The sequence below is a fragment of the Stegostoma tigrinum genome, chromosome 33, assembly GCF_030684315.1.
Source record: "Stegostoma tigrinum isolate sSteTig4 chromosome 33, sSteTig4.hap1, whole genome shotgun sequence".
Lineage (NCBI taxonomy): Eukaryota > Metazoa > Chordata > Chondrichthyes > Orectolobiformes > Stegostomatidae > Stegostoma > Stegostoma tigrinum.
In genome coordinates, this window is record NC_081386.1 from 7418908 (window position 1) to 7438940 (window position 20033).

General features: G+C 40.2%; 1 protein-coding gene across 1 annotated transcript in view; it reads left to right on the forward strand.

Annotated features, from left to right (window-relative positions):
• The window catches only part of LOC125467130 (lamin-L(III)-like), a 57998-nt gene extending 38807 nt beyond the window's left edge, over nucleotides 1–19191 (forward strand). Inside the window, exons 8-11 of the mRNA XM_059639235.1 lie at nucleotides 207–314; nucleotides 3484–3603; nucleotides 4882–4995; nucleotides 17863–19191. Coding sequence (XP_059495218.1) covers nucleotides 207–314; nucleotides 3484–3603; nucleotides 4882–4995; nucleotides 17863–17904 — 384 coding nt within the window. The 3' untranslated portion in view covers nucleotides 17905–19191. The remainder of the gene's footprint in view (nucleotides 1–206; nucleotides 315–3483; nucleotides 3604–4881; nucleotides 4996–17862) is intronic.
• The last annotated feature ends 842 nt before the right edge of the window (nucleotides 19192–20033 follow it).

A 20033-nucleotide genomic window follows, 5' to 3' on the forward strand; every position in this document is an offset into this window, starting at 1 on the left:
GGGTTGGTGCGGACTCAATGGGCCAAATGGCCTGCTTCCACATTGTAAGGATTCTGTGATGCTATTCTATGAAAAATGGACAAAATGACTATTTTTAATGAAACATACATTTCAGAAAATATCCTGTGAAAAGTCAGTTTTGAACAAGTTGTTGCTTTGTATTCTCAGTTTTTCAAGTGTGAAATATTTGTCAACATTCTTTATAGGATCAGCCATTAAGTGGATGGGCAATAAGGAGACAGTTTCAGGATATGACCCAACTTACGTACAGATTTCCTGCACATTTTACACTTAAACCTAAGCAAGCTGTAACTGTGAGTATTTACCTAGAGCCTTCAGTACTTTCCATATAAAATATCCAGATCAGAGAAGGTTACTGCCACTAGAAAATGTCTTTCGTACACAGCATTTTGGTATAATTGTATTACTTGTATTTGTGGCTAATTTCCCATCTTCCATTGCATAGTGCTAAATAATGTCCTCAATTTTTTTTAAGCTTTATTACAACATACTTCATGGAAACATGAGAACAATTACTTGTTTGCATGGGAACTCTGCTCAGAGTGTTCTTATTAATTTAGGTATCAGGATAACTGATCTAAATTGCCTGTGCTTCCAACCACCATCTGAACTTGGCTGAGTTAATCTTGTAAGCATTTCCATCTATCTGCTTCCAGGTGTTTTTTTTTCCTTCAGTAAGCATTCAATGTGAACAAAAGTGTTTGTAGCATCTGGAAACTGGGTTGAAATGTGTGGGCATTTGATCAAAACCTGCCATCCTTTCCAAAAGGGTAATTGTCAAACTCAGAGAAATTGGGCATGTTATCGCACATATTTCGGCTGAATTGTGGATCTTTGAGACTCAAAATGGTGCCCCTACATGCCCATTGCAGTCACGAAGGATTGTACAGTGAATGTTTGTCAAGCCCTTATAAAGAGAAAGTCTATAGTATCTGAAGTATGCTGATTCCTTTTCGTCAAATGGATGATTGTTTTGGAGTTCTGTGCTGTCCCCATAACTTCATTCATCTCAACACACATTCAGCAGCAGAATGGAAGCTCCTCTGTTGCTATTTAAAGGGATTATGACATGCTACCTACATGCTTGTGATGGGTTGATTTATTTTGGTCGACGATTCTACAAGCACTTGATATTTTTCCTAGCTACGTCATGTTGCAGATACAGGGACTAGGATGGCAGGTGCTTGAAGGACTTTTATTCTGACAAAGTTTCTGCATAAGCCGGTTACTCCCAGATATGGGTGCACTTAGTAAGCTGTGCTATGATACAGCAGAAACCCGAGCAGAATTATTGAATGTGTAAGAGGAAATTTAAAACCGAGCTTATGAGAGCTGAAAGGGATTATGAAAGGACTAGCAGGTAATCTAAAGTAAAATCCTAAATTAAAATTATAACTTGTGGAAAAAGTAGAGAAAACCTGTGATACAAATTAGCGTAGAGGAGGTTCTGAGTGGACTGGCAGGCTTAATTATTGATATGTCTCCAAATAAATCTCAAATGTATCCCAGGCTATTAAGTGAGGCAGGTGTGCAGGTAATAGTTTTCGATTCCTTTCTGACCACAGGAGAGGTGCCAGAGGACTGGAGGACGGACAGTATGGTGCTGCGAGAACGGATAATCCAGGAAACTGTAGGCTGGTCGGCTTTTCCTCGATGGTGGGGAAACTATTGGAAGTGATTCTCAGGGACAGAATTAATTTGTGGTTGGAGAGGCAGGGATTCATCATGAACAGTCTGCATGGTTTTTGTTAAGGGGAGGCCATGCCTAACCAATTTAATTTGATTTTTTTTTTGAAGAGGTGACCGGGTGTGTAGAGGAGGGCAGTGTTTTTGATACAGCCTACTTGGACTTCAGCAAGGCTTTTGATGAGGTCCCACATGGGAGACTGAGAGCAAAGCTAAGAGCCCGTGGGATCCAAGGACATATGGCCAGTTGGATCTACAGTTGGCTAAGTGGCAGGAGCAGAGGGTGATGGTGGAGGGCTGTGCCCAGTAGTGTTCCATAGAAGTGAGTATTGGGGCCCTTGCTGTTTCTTGTTTATATAAGTGATTTAGGCTTCACTGTAGGAGAGTTGATCAGTAAGTTTGCAGGTGATACAAAAATTGATGGGGCTGTAAATAGAAGATAGCCATAACAAGAAGGAATGTAAAATTGGACGCTTTCTTTATTTCTTCATTTTTCTGCCTGTGTGTTCTGTTTTGCTTTATTCTTCTGTGTTTTAAGATGATCTGTAAAACACTTTTTCAAATTGTATTTTATAACAAGACAATATGTGACAGTAGCTAAATCAAATCAAAGATTACAGGAGGATATAGATGGACTGGTCAGTGGTAAATAGTGATGTACTTTGGCAGGATGAACAAGGCAAAGGAATGCATGAATAATGGTAGGACCCTGGGAAGCATTAGTAATCAGAGGGACCTTGGTTTGCACCGTCCCTTAAGGCATCAGGGCAAGTGGATAAAGTGGCTAAGAAGGTCTATGGTATAATTGCCCTTATTAGTCAAGGCAGAGTTTAAGAGCAGGGAGATTATGCTGGAAATTGTAACATTAGTTAGGCCACAGCTGATGTATTGCATGCCCTTCTGGAACCACATTAGGGGAGGGAAGTGATCCTACTGGAGAAGGAACAGTGGAGATTTACCAGGATGTTGCCTGTGCTGGAGAACATTTGCAATGAAGAGAGATTGGGCAGGCTGGGGTGGTTTTCCCTAGAGCAGAGTAAGTTGAGAGTGGACATGATTGAGATGTATAACTTTTTTTATTCATTCATGGGATGAGGGTGTCAAACTTTTCTCCTTGATGGAGGGATCAGTGACTAGGGGGCACATATTTAAGGTAAAGGCCAGAAGGTTTAGAGGGGATGCATGGAAAAACATTTTGACCTGGAGAGTGGGCACCTGGATCTTTCAGCCTGAAAGGGTGGCAGAGGCAGAAACCTTCGTAATATTTAAGATGTATTTAGATGGCCACTTGAGATGCTTAGGCATACGAGGATATGTGTTGAAAAATGGGATTAGAATTCTTAGGTGGTTGTTTTTGATCAACATGGACGTGATGGGCCAAAGACCTTTTTTCTTCCCTGTGCTGCAGATCTCTGACTCTGAGTAGCATGCCAAATCAGACAAGCTGCTGAAGGAGAGTGGTGGGAACATTGTCAATAGCTTTTTACCCAGGGTACTTTAACTTGTCAAACTGATCTGAATATTCATCTCTGTTAACTTAATGTACTTTTAAGCCACCTGCTGTAAGTGGATACTTTTTCTGATGTATTATTATAATTTTTTTGTAGGAAGTTCATCTAAAAGTACAGTGAGTGTTGACTACTCTTACTCCTCTGTAGGGAATCCAGTGAATTTTGCCAGAATTAATTTTACGTTAGTTGCAACAATGTACTGGTGCAAATTTTTTAGTGAGTCCTGAAGTATTTAATTTTTCTATTGCCTTCCTTTTTGTGTTAGATATGGACTGCAAGTTCTGATGTTGCCCAGTGTCCTTCAGTTGACCTGGTATGGAGGGACCAGAAATCCTGGGGAACAGGGGATGATATACGGGTAGTTCTCCTCAATGCTAATGGAGAGGTGTGTGCTAATTCTTTTTTATAAGTACGACACAAACACAAAGATATGTGTCCAAAATACATAGAGATGAATGCACTGTTAATGAATACTAATTCAGGCTCAAATAGTTTATTACCTAATTTTGACAGTTAGCCTTACTAATCTGTGATGTTAAGCAAACAGAGTATTCATTTCCTGCCCAGTCTAATTTGCTGTAGCCAGCCAGTAGAAGTACTCGTGGCATTTCGCAAAAGAAGTGTATTTTTTTAAATGATGTGTAAAAATCCTTTTTGAGAATGTGGCGAACATTAAGAAATGAAAATGCTTGTAGGTTTTGCTGAATTGACATCAGTTGTGGTGCTTTTGAGTCAAGGAAGTATAATTAAAAATATAGTCATGGTGTATTTTTCTAATTTTCCTGATTGGTGAAATAGTGCAAAATAATTTTTCAAATTTATTTTAAAATTACCAATTGCGAATTCATAAAAAGATATAACTGAGTAATACTTGTATTTTAATTTTGCTATTTCAAATTTCAACGACATTCCTAATCAAATTCTCAATTACTATAAACCCCGTGTGTCTAGTGGATCTGACTCAATATAATATATAAGACAGTTTGTACTGAAACAGAAATATTTCCATTATGTCACCTATTTGGTTATTGACTTAAATTTGTACTTCTCTGATAATTTGCTTCAGTCAGTGTGCTATTTTCCTGAGTTTTATAAATGCTTTCACAGGAATGTATTTTTCATTTAGCAGTATCATGCTCCAAGCACTTTGTGTGAATAAATCAAACAAAACCTTGCGCTGAAAGCTTGATCAAACTTGTAGGCAGAGATTATTCACTTGAGATAAATATGTAATTGAATGGAGAGATTTAGAGACCTATATAATTCACTGTGACATTGGATCATTGTAAAATTCTTTGTGAAATTTCTAATATAAGAAGGAAATGTTTGAAACTTGTGCCTTTTAGTAATCTTTTCACATAATTTGATGTCTGGGGAGGGGGAAATTGTAGAGTGAGAGTGAATAGCTCAAGGAAAGCATTTAAATTGAAAAGCAAAATCATATTAGAAGTCTAACGTGGCTAGAGTCATGGAGGAGCTGAAACCCATTTATGGGCTTGGTTAAGCCTTGAGCCCCGTTTTAGATATAAAACAGGCAGGAATTCCTTTCGGATAATTTAAAAGATGTCATAATCTTGCATAATAGCATCTTAAGGGAGGCCCTCTTTAGCCTGTTCTCTGTTCTGTGTAACCTTTTCACCAGCTAACCATTCTAATTTCACAGGAGATGGCTTCACGGACGGTTGTGCAAATACCGGGAATATCGGAAAGTAAATCTAGAGATGAGGACTACGAAGATGCCAGTCAGGACAGCAGGCGAATTGAATATAGCCCAACGGTATGAATGTTCAAAAAAAAAATGCTACTTTTCATTGGGTGTGCAAACTGCAGCTCTTAAAGCATGCTGATGATTTTACATTTGTAATAGAAAACAAATCTGGTAATGTAAACAAGTAAGAATACAGAACAGCTCTATTTGACCCCACTAGTATATGTCATAATAATGTGCAAATCATGTATAATTAAAAGGTCTTGTTTGGATTAGTGCTTCAGTTGGACAATAACATTTTATGACCAATAAGAATGCTATCTGGAAGACTTCCTATTATAAAACCATAAAATTGGCTATCATGTATCGGGTAGCTGAAGAAAATGCACTGTGTTTTCAGGAAGATACTGATACTTTTGAGAGGCTGCAGAGGGAATTTCCCTAAATGATATATGGGATAGGAACTTTGGTTATGTGTAGCAATCAGAGAAGATATGATTGCTATCCTTTTGAGACAGCTGGGGCAAAATTTAATAAAGATCTTCAAAACCATGGAGACAATTGAGAAATCATTGCTAATTTACAAAGGGCCAGCAACCTGCGGACACAGATTTAAGATAATTGGCAAAAGAGTCAGAGATGGGGGAACTATTTTGTGGAGTGAGTAATGATGATCTGGAATGCATCATTTGAAGAAGTAGTGGAAACCACTTCTACAAATGGAAACGAGTACATATTTTGAAAGGAAGTGTTTCTTGTATTTCGTCTGTAAACCAGGCAAGACTCTGATCTCTTTCTTTAAATGTTTATTCATGCATGCATGGGAGGTGTACATGTCAAAAAACATGTTGTACAGTTCAAATTTTTTTTAATGAAAACAAAGATTTTAATGCCAATTTTACAGGTAACAAGCTTCCAATTGACTATTCTCGCAGAGAATAATTTCCAAACAAAACTTTTACACACTTAACTCGCTTCTGTCACTATCCAGCCCTGATTCGATAATTCACGCTGCAAGCTGTTTATAAATAACTATATTGTTCAATGACATTTAAGCTGATACACTCTTAGACTGGAGGCCTGTGACCAGTGGTGTGCCACAAGGATCGATGCTGGGTCCACAGCTTTTTGTCATTTATAGAAATGGTTCTGGATGTGAACATAAGAAGTATGGTTAGTAAGTTTGTAGATGATGCCAAAATTGAAAGTGTAGTGGAAGAAGGTCAGCTCTGGAGTACAAAGGGGCCTTGATCAGATGGGCCAATAGGCTGAGGAATGGCAGATGGAGTTTAATTTTGATAAATGTGAGGTGCTGCATTTTGGAAAGGCAAATCAGGACAGGACTTGAGCATCTTAATGGTAAGGTCCTGGGAGTGCTGCTGGACAAAGACCTTGGAGTGCAGGTTCATAGTTGCTTGAAAGTTGATTTGGAGGTAGACAGAGTAGGGTCTTTTATTGGTCAGCACATTGAGTGTAGGAGTTGGGAGGTCATGGTGCAGCGGTACAGGGCATTGGTTAGGCCACTTTTGCAACACTGTGTGCAATTCTGGCCTCCCTGCTATAGGAAGGATGCTGTGAAGCTTGAAAGTGTTCAGAAAAGATTTACAAGGATGTTGCCAGGGTTGGAGGGCTTGAGCTGTAGGGAAAGGCTGAGTAGGCTGGAGTTATTTTCTCTGGAGTTTCAGAGACTTAGGGGTCATCTTATAGAGGTTTATAAAATCATGAGGGGCATGGATAGGGTAAATAGACTGGTCTTTTCCTCTGGGTGGCTGAGTCCAAAGCTGTAGGCTGTAGGTCTAAGGTGAGAGAGGAAAGATTTAAAAGGGACATTGGGGGCAATGTTTCCACACAAAGGGTGGTGTGTGTATGGAATGATCTACCAGAGGAAGTGGTGGAGGCTGGTACAATTACAACATTTAAAAGGCATCTGGATGGGTATGTGAATAAGAAGGGTTTAGAGGGATATGGGCTAAATGCTGGCAAATGGGACTAGATTTATTCAGATTATCTGATCCACATGGAGGAGTTGGACTGTTTCAATGCTGCATATCCATGACAGTACGAGAATATATTATCTAATCCTATTCAAACTAACACACGTGATTATCCAATTCAAATATATCATTACATACTTAAGAGTCTAGTGTTAAGACATACAGTCAATTCTGATATAATGCGTGTTTCTTCAACACAAATTGGCCTTAACACAATTGAAAAATTTAGACTGCTATTTGTAGAATGCAAACTTTCCTTACCTGTATTGGCTATAGTGTGATTCTGGCCACGTTAGTTTAAATAGTGTGACTATTGCACAACTTTCTTATAATCCAGCATTGCATGAGAGTGGAACTATCATGTTCTATCAGAACTGACTGTACTATTACAGGACACCTATACTGCTGCTGCTCTCCTCCCATCACCAGTCAGTTAGGAGAGAATAACATTTTCGGGGTTATGGAGAAAACACAGGACAGGTGGACTATTGTGTAGCTCTGTTAAGGAGTTAGCAGAGGCTTCATTGGCCAAATGGACCATTCCTGTCCTGCAAAATTGTGACTCTTTTAAGTCATGCAAAAAAAAAACAATTACAACACCCCTTCTGAATATATACAGTTGAAAAGGCCAGATAGTTTTCACTGTTTCCTCTGTTATTAGATCTTGTTGCTCAAAGATCATCAAGAGTTTCACTAACATTTCTGGAATTGTTAATATCCAAGCAGAATGTCTTACACCTCAAGAGGTTGCAGGATTTGGAAGTGGGAGGGCCACTTAATTTAGTTTATTTAATCTACTTTGATAAAACAAATGGTTGCATTTTTGCCATCTGTACTGATGGTTTTGGAAGATCATCTTTGAGAGTTTAATGCAAGCTATGTCCAATTTAAATTGAAGTTCACAATTTTGTTTAAGTAAAAGATGAACAAATCCAGCTGCCTTTTCCCCTCACTCAGAATAAAGTTCCAGATGGGGAGGTCTATGGTTGACTGACTCATCCTTCCCCTAATAGTTTTTAAGTGACCAATAAAGGACCATTTTTGGGGCTCCAGCCCAATGCCATTGGGATTATTCTGACTTTGAATGGCCTTTGTATTGAGCACAGCAAAATGTGCAGACATCAAAACGTAGAAAATAGAAGCAGATGTAGGCCATTTAGCCTTTGAGCCTACTCCATCGTTCAATATGATCATAGCTGATCATACAACTCCGTACCCCGTTCCCAGTTCTTTGATCCCTTTGATCCCATTAGCCCTAATAGAAAATGGAGCAGGCGAAGATGGATTGTCTTCCTTGATCAAAGTACTAAGTAGCTGACTAAAGGACAGAATGTGGGGTTGGGGAGGTTCTGCTGATTGCTACTTTCCTGCCCTTGCATCTGACCCCGTCAGTCTGTCTCAGTGACATCTGCATACCCCAACAAAACATACAAAGTCTGTTCCTCCTTGAACCTGGGTGCTCTGCTTCCAGCAGCAGATACGGCCTCTTCAGTGGCATGGACCTGTGCAAGAGCTGTTGGCATCTGATTGTTCAGTAAGTCTTGCCAGGTAAGACATCCTCCACCAAGGTCTTGGTCCCAAGTGCAAGGCCCACTAGTGACCTCACTAACTTCTCAATATGATTCCATTCAGTGGATACATCCTGGAAGAGGCAGCAGAGGTGTTTCACCAGCTGACAAGATGCCAACCATCTCAAGTTCATGGCTTGCTATCTGTCTGCTCTCACTGATGCTGACCTTAACATTGTATCTTGCTGCGTAATCTAGCCTTTTCTTGCCACCCCCCAGTTTAATCTTCGGATTGTAATCAGACATGAGGCAATTGAATGGAAATTCCACTAAGGCTGTATCAATGTGGTTAACTGAATATTGAGAAATCTAACTTGATTCATGATTCTGAACTTATTTCTGGCATTGTCTGTTGTTAAACTGAGCTACATTGATTGGTCATTCACCATATCCACTTGCTAAAGTTGTGCGTGTCCCATCAATGGAGATTCTTTGTTCGTTCATGGGGGACAAATTGTGGTTGACTCCCAATTCTGTCCTCCAGCTGGCATAGGACCATGGGCACAGAGTAGCAGAGTTCACTGGATACTGATGAGGAGCACAAGCTCTGGCAGAACACTGTTCCTATGGTGTACTGAAACCACTTTTCCAACCCAATTCAGAAGTGTTAACACAGCTAGGAATTAGACAGCCAGCTCAGTTACAAACATGGATTCAGTATTGAATCTACTTTTGATGAAGCAATTGGTTGCATTTCTGCCATCAGTACTGGTGGCTTTGGATTGTTAAGAGGTGAGTGCAAGCTGTGTCCAATTTTAAATGAAGTTCATAATTCTGTTGAAGTGAAAGGTGAACAACTGATATGGAAAGCAGGAGTGGGATTTTGGGGAATGTTGTGATGTCTGTTTCACCCTTTAGTATTCTTGTTGCTACGCAACCTTGGCTCAGAATTGACGTTCTCACCTTTTTAAGTTGGAAGGTAAGTGAATTGTGAATCGTGCCAGCTGTGTTTTTTAAAATAAGGAAGGTGACCTAATATATGCAAACATTTTAAATTATTACTGGCAATTCTGCTATAGAGCAATTACTGGTGGAAGTATCACAAGCAGGACAGAGGAGATACGGTTACATTATAATTAAAGTTAACCAATAACAAATGACTTTGTGTTGTATGAGGTCCTATTCACCCAGTTGTATAAACATCCTATTTAGATGATCGTGTCACATTTTGTGTTTAGACTATGATTTAGGTGGAGACTTTTATTAAGAAATCAGTTTTAATTTGCTATAATTATTTTTAACCCATTTCATTTCTTTGCTCTGGCTAAGAGCAAAAGGCCTGTCTTTGCTACCTTTCTCTTTTGTGCCCTCCTTTTCCATTCTAATTCTAATGGTCTTGGCAAAGGATCCCTGGCATCCAGCTTTATTCACTCTGTACAACTTTGCTGGATGTTCAAGGAACTGGATTCCAATCCCATTTGTCTTTCAGCTCATCAGAGTGGTGTGTATGGAAGATCTTCCCATCCGTGGGGGAAATAAGTTCATTTTACTGCTGAAAGGTAAACTGATACATGGAGTTAAATGATGACTGACTGACTTTTTGTGCCAAACAAAGTTGCTGGAAAAGCTCAGCAGGTCTGGCAGCATCTGTGGAGGAGAAAACCGAGTTAACGTTTCGGGTCCAGTGACCCTTCCTCAGAGCTGATGGTGGCTAGGAAAACGTCAGTTTATATGCACAAAATAGGGAGGTGGGTGGTGTCGAGTGTAAACAATAGGACAGAGCCCAAAGAGAGAGAAAGGCAGTTGGGCAGACAAAGGAGATGCTAACGATCAGTCAGCACTGCCAGGAAAACAAACTGGGCCAGCCACAATACTGCACATTCAGTCACTCTACCAGTGCACAGTGGCAGCAGTGTGTACCATCCACAAGATGCATCGCAAGATTTTATCTTTCCAAACTCTTCCATTGATAAGAATAGGAGCGGCAGATGCCTGAGAATATCACTGCCTTAATGTTCTCCACAATGTTCCATAGTATCCTGACTTGCATGTATATTGCTGTTGCTTTTATTGTTGCCGCGTCAAAGGTCTAGGATGTTTGATGCCCCATGGACATTCTTGTATCCCATGACCTGCAGCAGTTCAACACCACTTCTCCAGGGCAATACACATTGGACTTGCCAGTGATTCCTATCTCCTATAAATGAATTAATAAGATTTTGAATTCCTCACTTTTTGCTGCACAGTCCTGTCTAGATCAGTCTAAGCTCATTTCCTTTGAGCCTTGGCTCATTTTGCATCTAAGGCAACTGGTTGTCGGTCCAAGTGTTTTCTTTCAGATGAAACATGAGAGGTTCTGTCCACTTGGTGTGAAGTGATCTTTTGCAGCCACTGTTTGAAAGTGATGGGAGATTTCCCTGGTCAATTCTCATTGCTCTTTCTGAAACACTGCTGGGCCTGGATTAATTATCACAGTTGTTGGTATTACACATGATCAAAGTATCAAATGCACTTTGGGCTATGCAAATATGTTGAAAATATAGATGTGAATAAAAACTGACTTTCCCCTTTTGTTCTTGGTGTTATCCTGTGTTCTGCTTTGCAACTAGGATTGTCATTTCTTTTAATAAAAAAAACTCTCCCACTGTGAAGATAGCAAGAACTGCAGATGCTGAAGTCCGGGACAAAAGTGTGGAGCTGGAGGAACATAGCAGGCCAGGCAGTATCAGAGGAACAGGAAAGCTGATGTTTTGGGCCAGGACCCTTCTTCAGAAATGTCCCAACCCAAAATGTCAGCTTTCTTGTTCCTCTGCTGGCTGGCCTGCTGTGTTACTCCAGCTCCACACTTTGTTATCTCTCACTATGAATTTGTGAATACTGCTTATGTGTTGTGAATTGAGAAGTTCAAGACCAAGCTATACTTTAAAGTGAATCTCAACAATTGTGAGCATTAGTTCGAGTGAAGTCAGATGTTGATTATGTTGCAGTCATGTCAATAACAAGTTTGATCAAATGCTTTTTCTGAAGAATGGTCTAGGCCCGCAATGTTAGCTTTCCTGCTCCTTTGATGCTGCTTGGCCTGCTGTGTTCATCCAGCTCTACACCTTGTTATCTCAGATTCTCCAGCGTCTGCAGTTTCTACTATCTCTTGATCAAATATTATTTTCCATGTTGTCACTGATTTACTGCATTCTGTCCTCCCTAAAATTTGCTAACATTTTTGTTGATTCCGTTTCAACAGCATGAAGCAGGGGTTTAAAATCAATATTTTGAATGCATGATTAGAAGCAAAGTTCTGGAGAAGCTTGGGGGTTTGTCAGCACCTGTGGAGAGGGGTACAGAATTAACGTTGCGATTCCATACGAAAACTCAGAAGGTACTGCCAGCTGTTGGGATGCTGATTGAGTTAGTTTATCTTGAAGGTTTATTGGCTACTGTGTAGTGGAATCGTGGTCCCACTGCTTTGAGACAGACCCTAACCAAAAAATGTAAAATTAGGGAAAGAAACTGGAAGGACTGATAATGAGGTTAGAAACCAAAATGTCTGGAGAGGTTGAAGCTAATTGAAAGGTATAAAAAGATGCAGAGGATGATGATTCTAGTATTGCGATGGGAGATGTGAGGATTCAGAAGCTGAGAATAGACAAAGATTCTGTTGTTTCTGTTCTTTTTATAAAAAAACAACACTGGTGAGTCTGTGCTATCCAGACAGGGAACCAGGTTCAATTCCAGCCTCGGGCAACTGCCCGTGTGGAATTTACACATTCTCCCTGTGTCTGTGTGGGTTTCCTCTCGGTGCTCCAGTTTCCTTCCACAACTCAAAGATGCGCAAGTTATGTGGATTAGCCATGCTAAATTGCCAGTAGTGTGTATGGGTGTGCAGGCTAGGTGCATTAGCAATGGGAAATTCAGGGTTTGTAGGGATAATGTAGGGGGATGGATCAGGGTGGGCTGTTCTTTGGAGGGGCAGTGTGGACTTGACTGCCCAAATGTCATGCTTCCACACTGCAGTGATCATATGATTCTAATCAGAATTGAAAACAATCTGCCAACATGTGCTGTTTTCAGCAAACACTATACCTGTTGAACTCTGGTTGTGTACAGCTGTAAGCAGGGCAGATCCTGCAAGAACTAGAGCTGAAATTATTAATCAGGAAGACAGACTTTTTAATGGACTATGTAAGATATGCTGAGTGGACCACATAGTGAGATGTCTTAGTTGTACCTGCTGTATAATGTGTAATTTATAGTTTAATGCTGACCACACTTTGCCTGTGAATACAGTTCTAATGTGTGGACTTTGCGTTTTAGATTACAGGCAGCTGGGTAAGATTGTGTTCAGAATCAGCTTTGTTTGACTTTTGTATTTTCAAAAAAGATACTTTTGTTTTAATTCATGGAAGCTTTCTGGTTTTATTGTTTCAGTAAAAACTGGATTTTGGATCTTCTTAAATAAAACTTACGGTCTCTACCAAGCTTTTAAAAACCTTATTTTGCAAATGTGGCGTGGAAGATGAAAATGTATTCAGTTTCTTAAATTAACATGGTCAATAAAATTCAGAGGGAATGTGCAAGTGTTACTGAGACAATGTGTACTTTGCTCATTAAAATAGTGACTGTTAATAGCTTGTGTTTTTGTTTGTAAAGCTTACCTTGTGAAGAGGAATGTCAGAAGTTGTCGACCACAAATGGCATACAACAAGAATTAGATCTATTTTGATTTATATTGTCGCCATATTTGCTAGGCCACAGAACATCTGAACTTGTATTAGAAAACATTTGGATATAACCTTTGAAACATAACTTGTGTGGCAGTTTTAGGTGTTTATCTATTCTGGAATAGAAGTATTTCTTATGGTCTAACAAATAAGGTATTTTTATCATACGTAAATTCTGCATAAAAATGCCAATGTGCATTATCAATCAGTTGGATTTGATAAGATCGCAGACAAATTATGGTCTTAAATCCCAGAAACAGATCAGTTCCTGTTTCTAATCTGTCAGTGGTATTCTGGGTTTTGTGCTTTTTGTTATTATTTTTCACAACCCCCAATTATTTCTTTTTAAATCTGACAGTTTCCTGCTTTTTGTTTATAACAGAGAGTCATAGAGTAATACAGCATGGAAACAGGCCCTTCAGCCCAAACTGGTCCATGCTGCCCACTCAGCTAGTTCCAATTACCCACATTTGGTCTGTATCCCTCTCAACCTTTCCCATCCATGTACCCATCCAGGTGTTTTTTAAATGTTGTTATTGTACCTTCTTCAACCACTTTCTCTGGCAGCCCTTTCCAGATATGCACCACACTCTGTGTGAAGAAGTTGCCACTCAGGTCCTTCTTAAACCTTTCCCCTCTCGCCCTAAACCTTTGACCCTGGTTTTCAATTTCTCATTCCTGGAAAAAAGACTGCATGCATTCATCCTATTTATGCCCCTCACGACTTTACACACCTCAATTAGGTCACCCCTCATTTTCTTATGTTCCGAGGAATAAAGTCCAGTCCTGGCCAACCTCTCCCTATAACACGGGCCTACCAGTCCTGGCAACATCCTTGTAAATCATCTTTGCATGTTTTCCAGTTTAACTATGTCTTTCCTATGATAGGGCAACCAAAACTGTACACAATACTCCAATGACTTATACAACTGTAACATAATGTCCCATCTCCTATACTCAATGCCTTGACCGATGTAGGCCAGCATGCTAAATGCCTTCCTCACCACCCTGTCCACCTGTGATGCTGCTTACAATGAACTATGTACTTTTACTCTTAGCTCCCTCTGTTCCACATTGACCTTACCATTTCCTGTATAAGTCCTACCTTGGTTTGACTTTCCGAATTGCAACACCTCACACTTATCTGTATTGAATTGCATTTGCTAATCTTCGGCCCACTTCCCCAGCTGATCAAGATCCCTCTGTAATTTTTGATAACCTTCTTTGCCGTCAATGATACCCCCTAATTTTGTATGATCCCCAACCATACTAATCATGCCTTGTACATTCACATCCAGATCACTTCTATGTCAATAACAAATAACAAAGGTCCCAGCACCGACCCCTATGGCACACCACTAGTCACAGGCCTTCAGTCCAAAAAATAACCTTCAACCATCATTCTCTGCTTCCTACCATTTGAGACAATTTTGAATCCAATTAGTGAGCTGTCCCTGCTTCCTATGCAATCTAACCTTCATGGCTAGCCTGACATGCAGTACTTTGTCGAAGGCCTTATTAAAGTCTATATAGACAACATCCACTGCTCTACCCTCCTCTATCTATTTGAAAAACTCTAAAAGATTTGCCAGACATCATTTCCCACACCCAAATTTATTTTGACTCCTCCTAATCAGACCTTGAGTATCCAAATGTTAGGTGATTCTGTCCCTCAGCATCCTCTCCAGTAACTTGCCTATCATTGATATCAGGCTCACTGGCCCATAGTTCCTTGACTTGTCTTTACTACCTTTCTTAAACAGTGGAATAACATGAGCCACCCTCCAGTCTTCTCGAACTTCAGCAGTGGCTAAAGATGAAGCAAAAATCTCCACAAGGGCCTCTGCAACTTCTTCCCTAGCCTCCCATAATGCCCAAGGATGGACTTGATCAGGCCCAGGGGATTTAAGGCTCCAAACACCACTTCTCTGGTGATATGTATGCAGTAGAAAACAGCACCACTTGTTTCCTTTATTCCCTTAGCATCCATGATTCTATCCTCAGTAGCCATGCTGATCTTTAAGGGGATGTATTCTCTCCCTAACCATGCTTTTACTCTTAATATAGCTCCAGAAACTCTTGGGATTATCTTTAACCTTACCTGTCAGATCTATTTCTCTCTCTCTCTCTCATTTTGCTCTTCTGATTTTCCCCCCTGGAATGTGCTCCTACACTTTTTATAGTCATCTCGGGACTCACTCAAGTGTGATGGCTTGAACCCAATGTATGCTTTCTTGTTTATCGTGACCACTGCCTCAATATCCCTCGTTAACTAGGGATCCCTAAACCTGACAACTTTTCCCTTCACCCTAATTTGGACATACAGTGCCTGGAATCTTAACATCACACTTCTAAAAGATTCCCATTTGCCAGTCTTTCCTGTTTCTTGAAACAGACTCATCCAATCGACTCTGCTAGATCCTGCCTAATGGCCCCAAAATTGCTCCCTTTTAATTTAGCACCTTAACCTGTGGACCTATCCAACCCTTTTTCCATAGCTATGATAAAACTGAGAGTTGTGGTCACTGGACCCAAAGTGCTCTCCCACTGACACTTACTTCAGTCACTGGCCTGACCTCGTTTCCTAAGAGGAGGTCCAGAGTTGCACCCTCCCATGTTGGGTCCTCTACATATTGCTCTAGGCAAGTTTCTTGGACACATTTGACAAATTTCACCCTGTCTGAGCCTTTTGCACTCTGGGTGGCCCAGTCAATACAGGGTAAATTAAAATCTCCAAGCAATACTACTCTATAATTCCTACAGGTATCTGCAGTTTCTCTACATTTCTGCTCCTCTAGTACCTGCTGGCTAGTTAGACTATAATAATACAGTTCCAACAGAGTGACCATCCCCTGCTTGTTTTTGAGTTCTAACAATATGGCCTCATTTGATGACCCCTTAGGAATATTCTCTAAGCAGTTGCTTTGTCCTCTCTTATCAAAAGAGCAAAGCCCCCTCCTCACTTACATCTGTAGGTTCTGTATCCTGGGACACTGAGCTGTCAGCGTGTTTCTGTTACGGCTGTCATTGCTTTGTCTGACCGCACCTTTTCTCTGAGCCTCGGGTGCCACTGCAAGCTCCTGAAATGTCATTTCTTCTGCTTCCCCCCCCCCCCCACCCCCACCCCAGTGCCCCAACAGTATCCAAAGCGGCATACCTGTTACTGAGGGGAATGGTCACAGGGGATCTGTGCACTACCCAACCCCCTCACCCCAATCTTCTGGTAGTCAGCCAGCTACCTGCAGTCTGCATTTTAGGAGCAACCACTGCACCATAAATCTTATCAATGATGTTCTGTGCACCCCGGATGATCCTGAGTGCATCCAGCTCCAACTTCAGTTCCCTAACACTGTCTGTCAGGGGCTGCAGCTTGGTGCTCTTCTCACAGGTGTAGCCACACAGTTATACTGGAAGTCTCCCTGATCTCCCATATCCTGCTACAGGAGCATGCCACTGCCATGTCATTCCCACTGCCTTCAGTCTATTCAGAAAGAAAGCAGTGTTAAAGAGCTAATAAAATGTGAGGCTGGATGAACACAGCAGGCCAAGCAGCATCTCAGGAGCACAAAAGCTGACGTTTCGGGCCTAGACCCTTCATCAGAGTGTTAAAGAGCTGTTGCCTGCTCTTATCTGTACCTATGCTCAACCTCACACTGAAACCGCTCAAGCAAAGGCCTCAGTACTTCCACTCTGACACTGGCGCACTCTCTTAATGGCTGCTCCCTCGTACACCTTTACCTTACCATTTGTACTCCTTACCATCTTTTTCTTTTGGTCAGAGGACAAGGGAGGGTGGGAGACACCAATGTAGTGTTTCGGATGTAACCACACCTTGACACCAGGTTCTCTGTGACCTGCTGTACAGTCATGTGGCTGGCAGTGTCTCCTGGAATACCACTGTGATGACTCTCAACCGCCCTCAGATTCACCCTCCTGATTGTAAGTTGGATCACCAAGCAGCATTTCTTTGTAAACAATGGGCATGTAAACGTACAACATATTTATAATGTCAAAGTTATTAATTACACAGAAAAGACAAAGTACAGATACCTGTATTCAGAGTCTTTCATAATCCTACAGCATGGAAATAGACCCTTCGGTCCAACTCATCCATGCTGACCAGACATCATAAATTAATCTCATCTTGTTTGCCAGCATTTGACCCGTATCCCTCCAAATCCTTACTATTCATCTACCCATTAGATGCCTTTTAAATAGTGTACAAATTAGGAATTGCACTGATGCTTTTTAAATTTTGATGAAAGCATTACGAATGGAGAACTGATTCCTAGAACTGTATTTATATTTGGTCATTCTTGCATAGAGCTGGATCCTGTTTTTGAGTTAGTGAATTCACCCTTTTATGTTTGATCCTGCTCAATGTGATGACATTCTCTAATCTCCGCTGTTCGGCTCCTGCGTACCTTTCATCAAATCAGAAATATAAGTTGAATGCTTTCTAATGAGTGTCACCGAAGCCTGAAACTTTGGTTTGGTTTTTTTTCCACCTGCCTCCTTCCTTCACTGATCTACAGGCTAATTGATCCTGTAATTCCTGCTCTGATAGCTAACTCCATGCAGAAATTAAATCTGGTGTTTCATAGCATGTAATAGGGACACAGTCAGTATCATCTGTTATGAACAGAAATATTTCAGGTGGTCGTAACCTTTTTGTTTAATCCATTTCATAAGTGTATGGTGTCTCTTGTTTTGCAGGGCCATGCTGAGAATGAAGATCCAAGTTGCAGTATAATGTAACAGTGAAAACCTCCATTGGTCACAACTGAATCCTTCAGATTATTTCTGATTAGTTTTTTTTGTACACTGTGACACAGTGTGTCCGTTTCAGAGGAATATTTGATTTTTAAAAAGTGATTGCTTAATGGGAGCACCTCCATTGAGTGAAGTAATCTCAGCATTGAAATGTTTCTGTTAACCAAGTACTGTACAGATAATAAAACATTGTCTCGGTACGTGGTAAGAACATTTGGTAAGTGCAGTTGTATTAATTGTTATTTACCATCTGCAAAATGTTATGTAAAAATCTGCTTAAACAATTATGTTTTCAGTTTGAGAAATCTACTAAGTATTCATTTATTCGAGGGGGGGCAACAGCAGTCCTTTTTGGATACTGCTGACTGAAAAATAAACATTTTGCTTCACATGTAATGTAATCTAACATCAAAACAATTACATTCAGACTTGGAATGGAGCCAACTCTCACTTTTTAACTTTAACTCTAACTGCTATCTGTTTAATATAAACTATTATTGTTTCCATTTTCAATACATGGGAAATGGATTCTTCCAAATAACTGTCCCTTCAGAGAGATGCTGCCTGTGATGAGGACCTATTACAGTCTCATTGTATGTTTTCATCAAATTGCTGCTGAGTTGTAATAATCGAGAAGTTTTTTTCACTTGTGTGGTTCATTCAGACAGTTGTTTGAACAAAAATGATGCATAAATATCATGAAATGTTCATTGCTGCAAATTGTGACGACTGACATAAAATTTGAAATGATCTTTTTAAATGTGCTTCATTTTAGGAGTGATTTGGGTCTGTTTTATTTGAGCAGTGTCCTTCTCTAACTTTCACCCTCACCCTTCCCACACACAATTTCAAATCTGTCACCATTGTGTTTAAATGTTGCATTTCTTTGTTCCTTAATTCCTGACAAAATTTTTAGATCTCTGAATATTCTCCCGGAATTAGATACTTAATTTCACCCAGCTGTTAAACTTATTTGCTTGTCTACTTGTTACTTACTACCTACAAACCCTCAATTTTACTGTTTCTTTAACTCCATTCTTTATCTTGTCTATCACCCTCCCCCTCTCATCCTCCAGGAGGGGGGAGAAGTTGCACAAATCCAGTTGTAGTACTGTTTAAACAGATTTGTGATTCAAATATCTTATTTCTATATTCTTTATCTATGAGCATTAGATAAATGAGGATTTTACAGAGTATTCAAATTATTTATGAACCAATATTAACTTGGAAGGTTAAAATTCACTTCTATAAATAAATACCTTTTTATGGTTATACTGTGGTGTTTCATTTTACTTATTTTCATTAGTACAAACAACCATAAGAGGATCTGTTGCTCTACCATGAATATCTTGCCAATCTCTTATTACATCAAAGTGCACTGAGGTAATAAAGTTGTCTTCAGTGGCAAGAGTGTAGGTCAATGGGTTGGTGGGTTATCACTGTCCCAGTTGGAAATTGCTTTAGCTCAGTTGATTGGATGGCTGATTTGCAGTGCAAAGAGTGATGCCAACAGTGTGGATTCAATTTCCATGAAGGACTGTCCTCCTCAACCCCTTCCTTTGCTTGAGGCGTGGTGACCCTTATACTACCATCACATAATGAGAGAGCACCCTTATTGTCTGGTAAGACTATGGTGACTTTAATGCCCCTATAATACACTTAGTCTGAGGAGGCAGGCTTTTTCCTTCATGCATGGTCTCGGCAAAACCGATTTTAACACCCCTCTGATCCTTAAAATGGTGTACCAAGCTCAGACTAATCAAGAAATTCAAACCCCACCATTAGCTCATGTACAGGGTTACAGTTAAATTCTGGGCTTCATAGTAGATTAGTATCTTTGTAGGTACTTGTCAAGTTTCCATTATTCTGTTTGGAGCTGTAGTTAAATGATAACTAAACATTAGTGCAAATACATAACGATCCATAGGTTGCAACATGAGATACAGCTCCCATAGGGCACATATGATTGCAATTCTAGAAAACAAAAACGTCTGTACACGTAGCTGAATACTGTGCTATCCTTGATATTTTAAGAAAAATCTACAGCTAATACTTTCTACGTACAAAGTGGGATCAGGTTTATCCTATTGTAGTATCAGGTGCAACACTGTAGG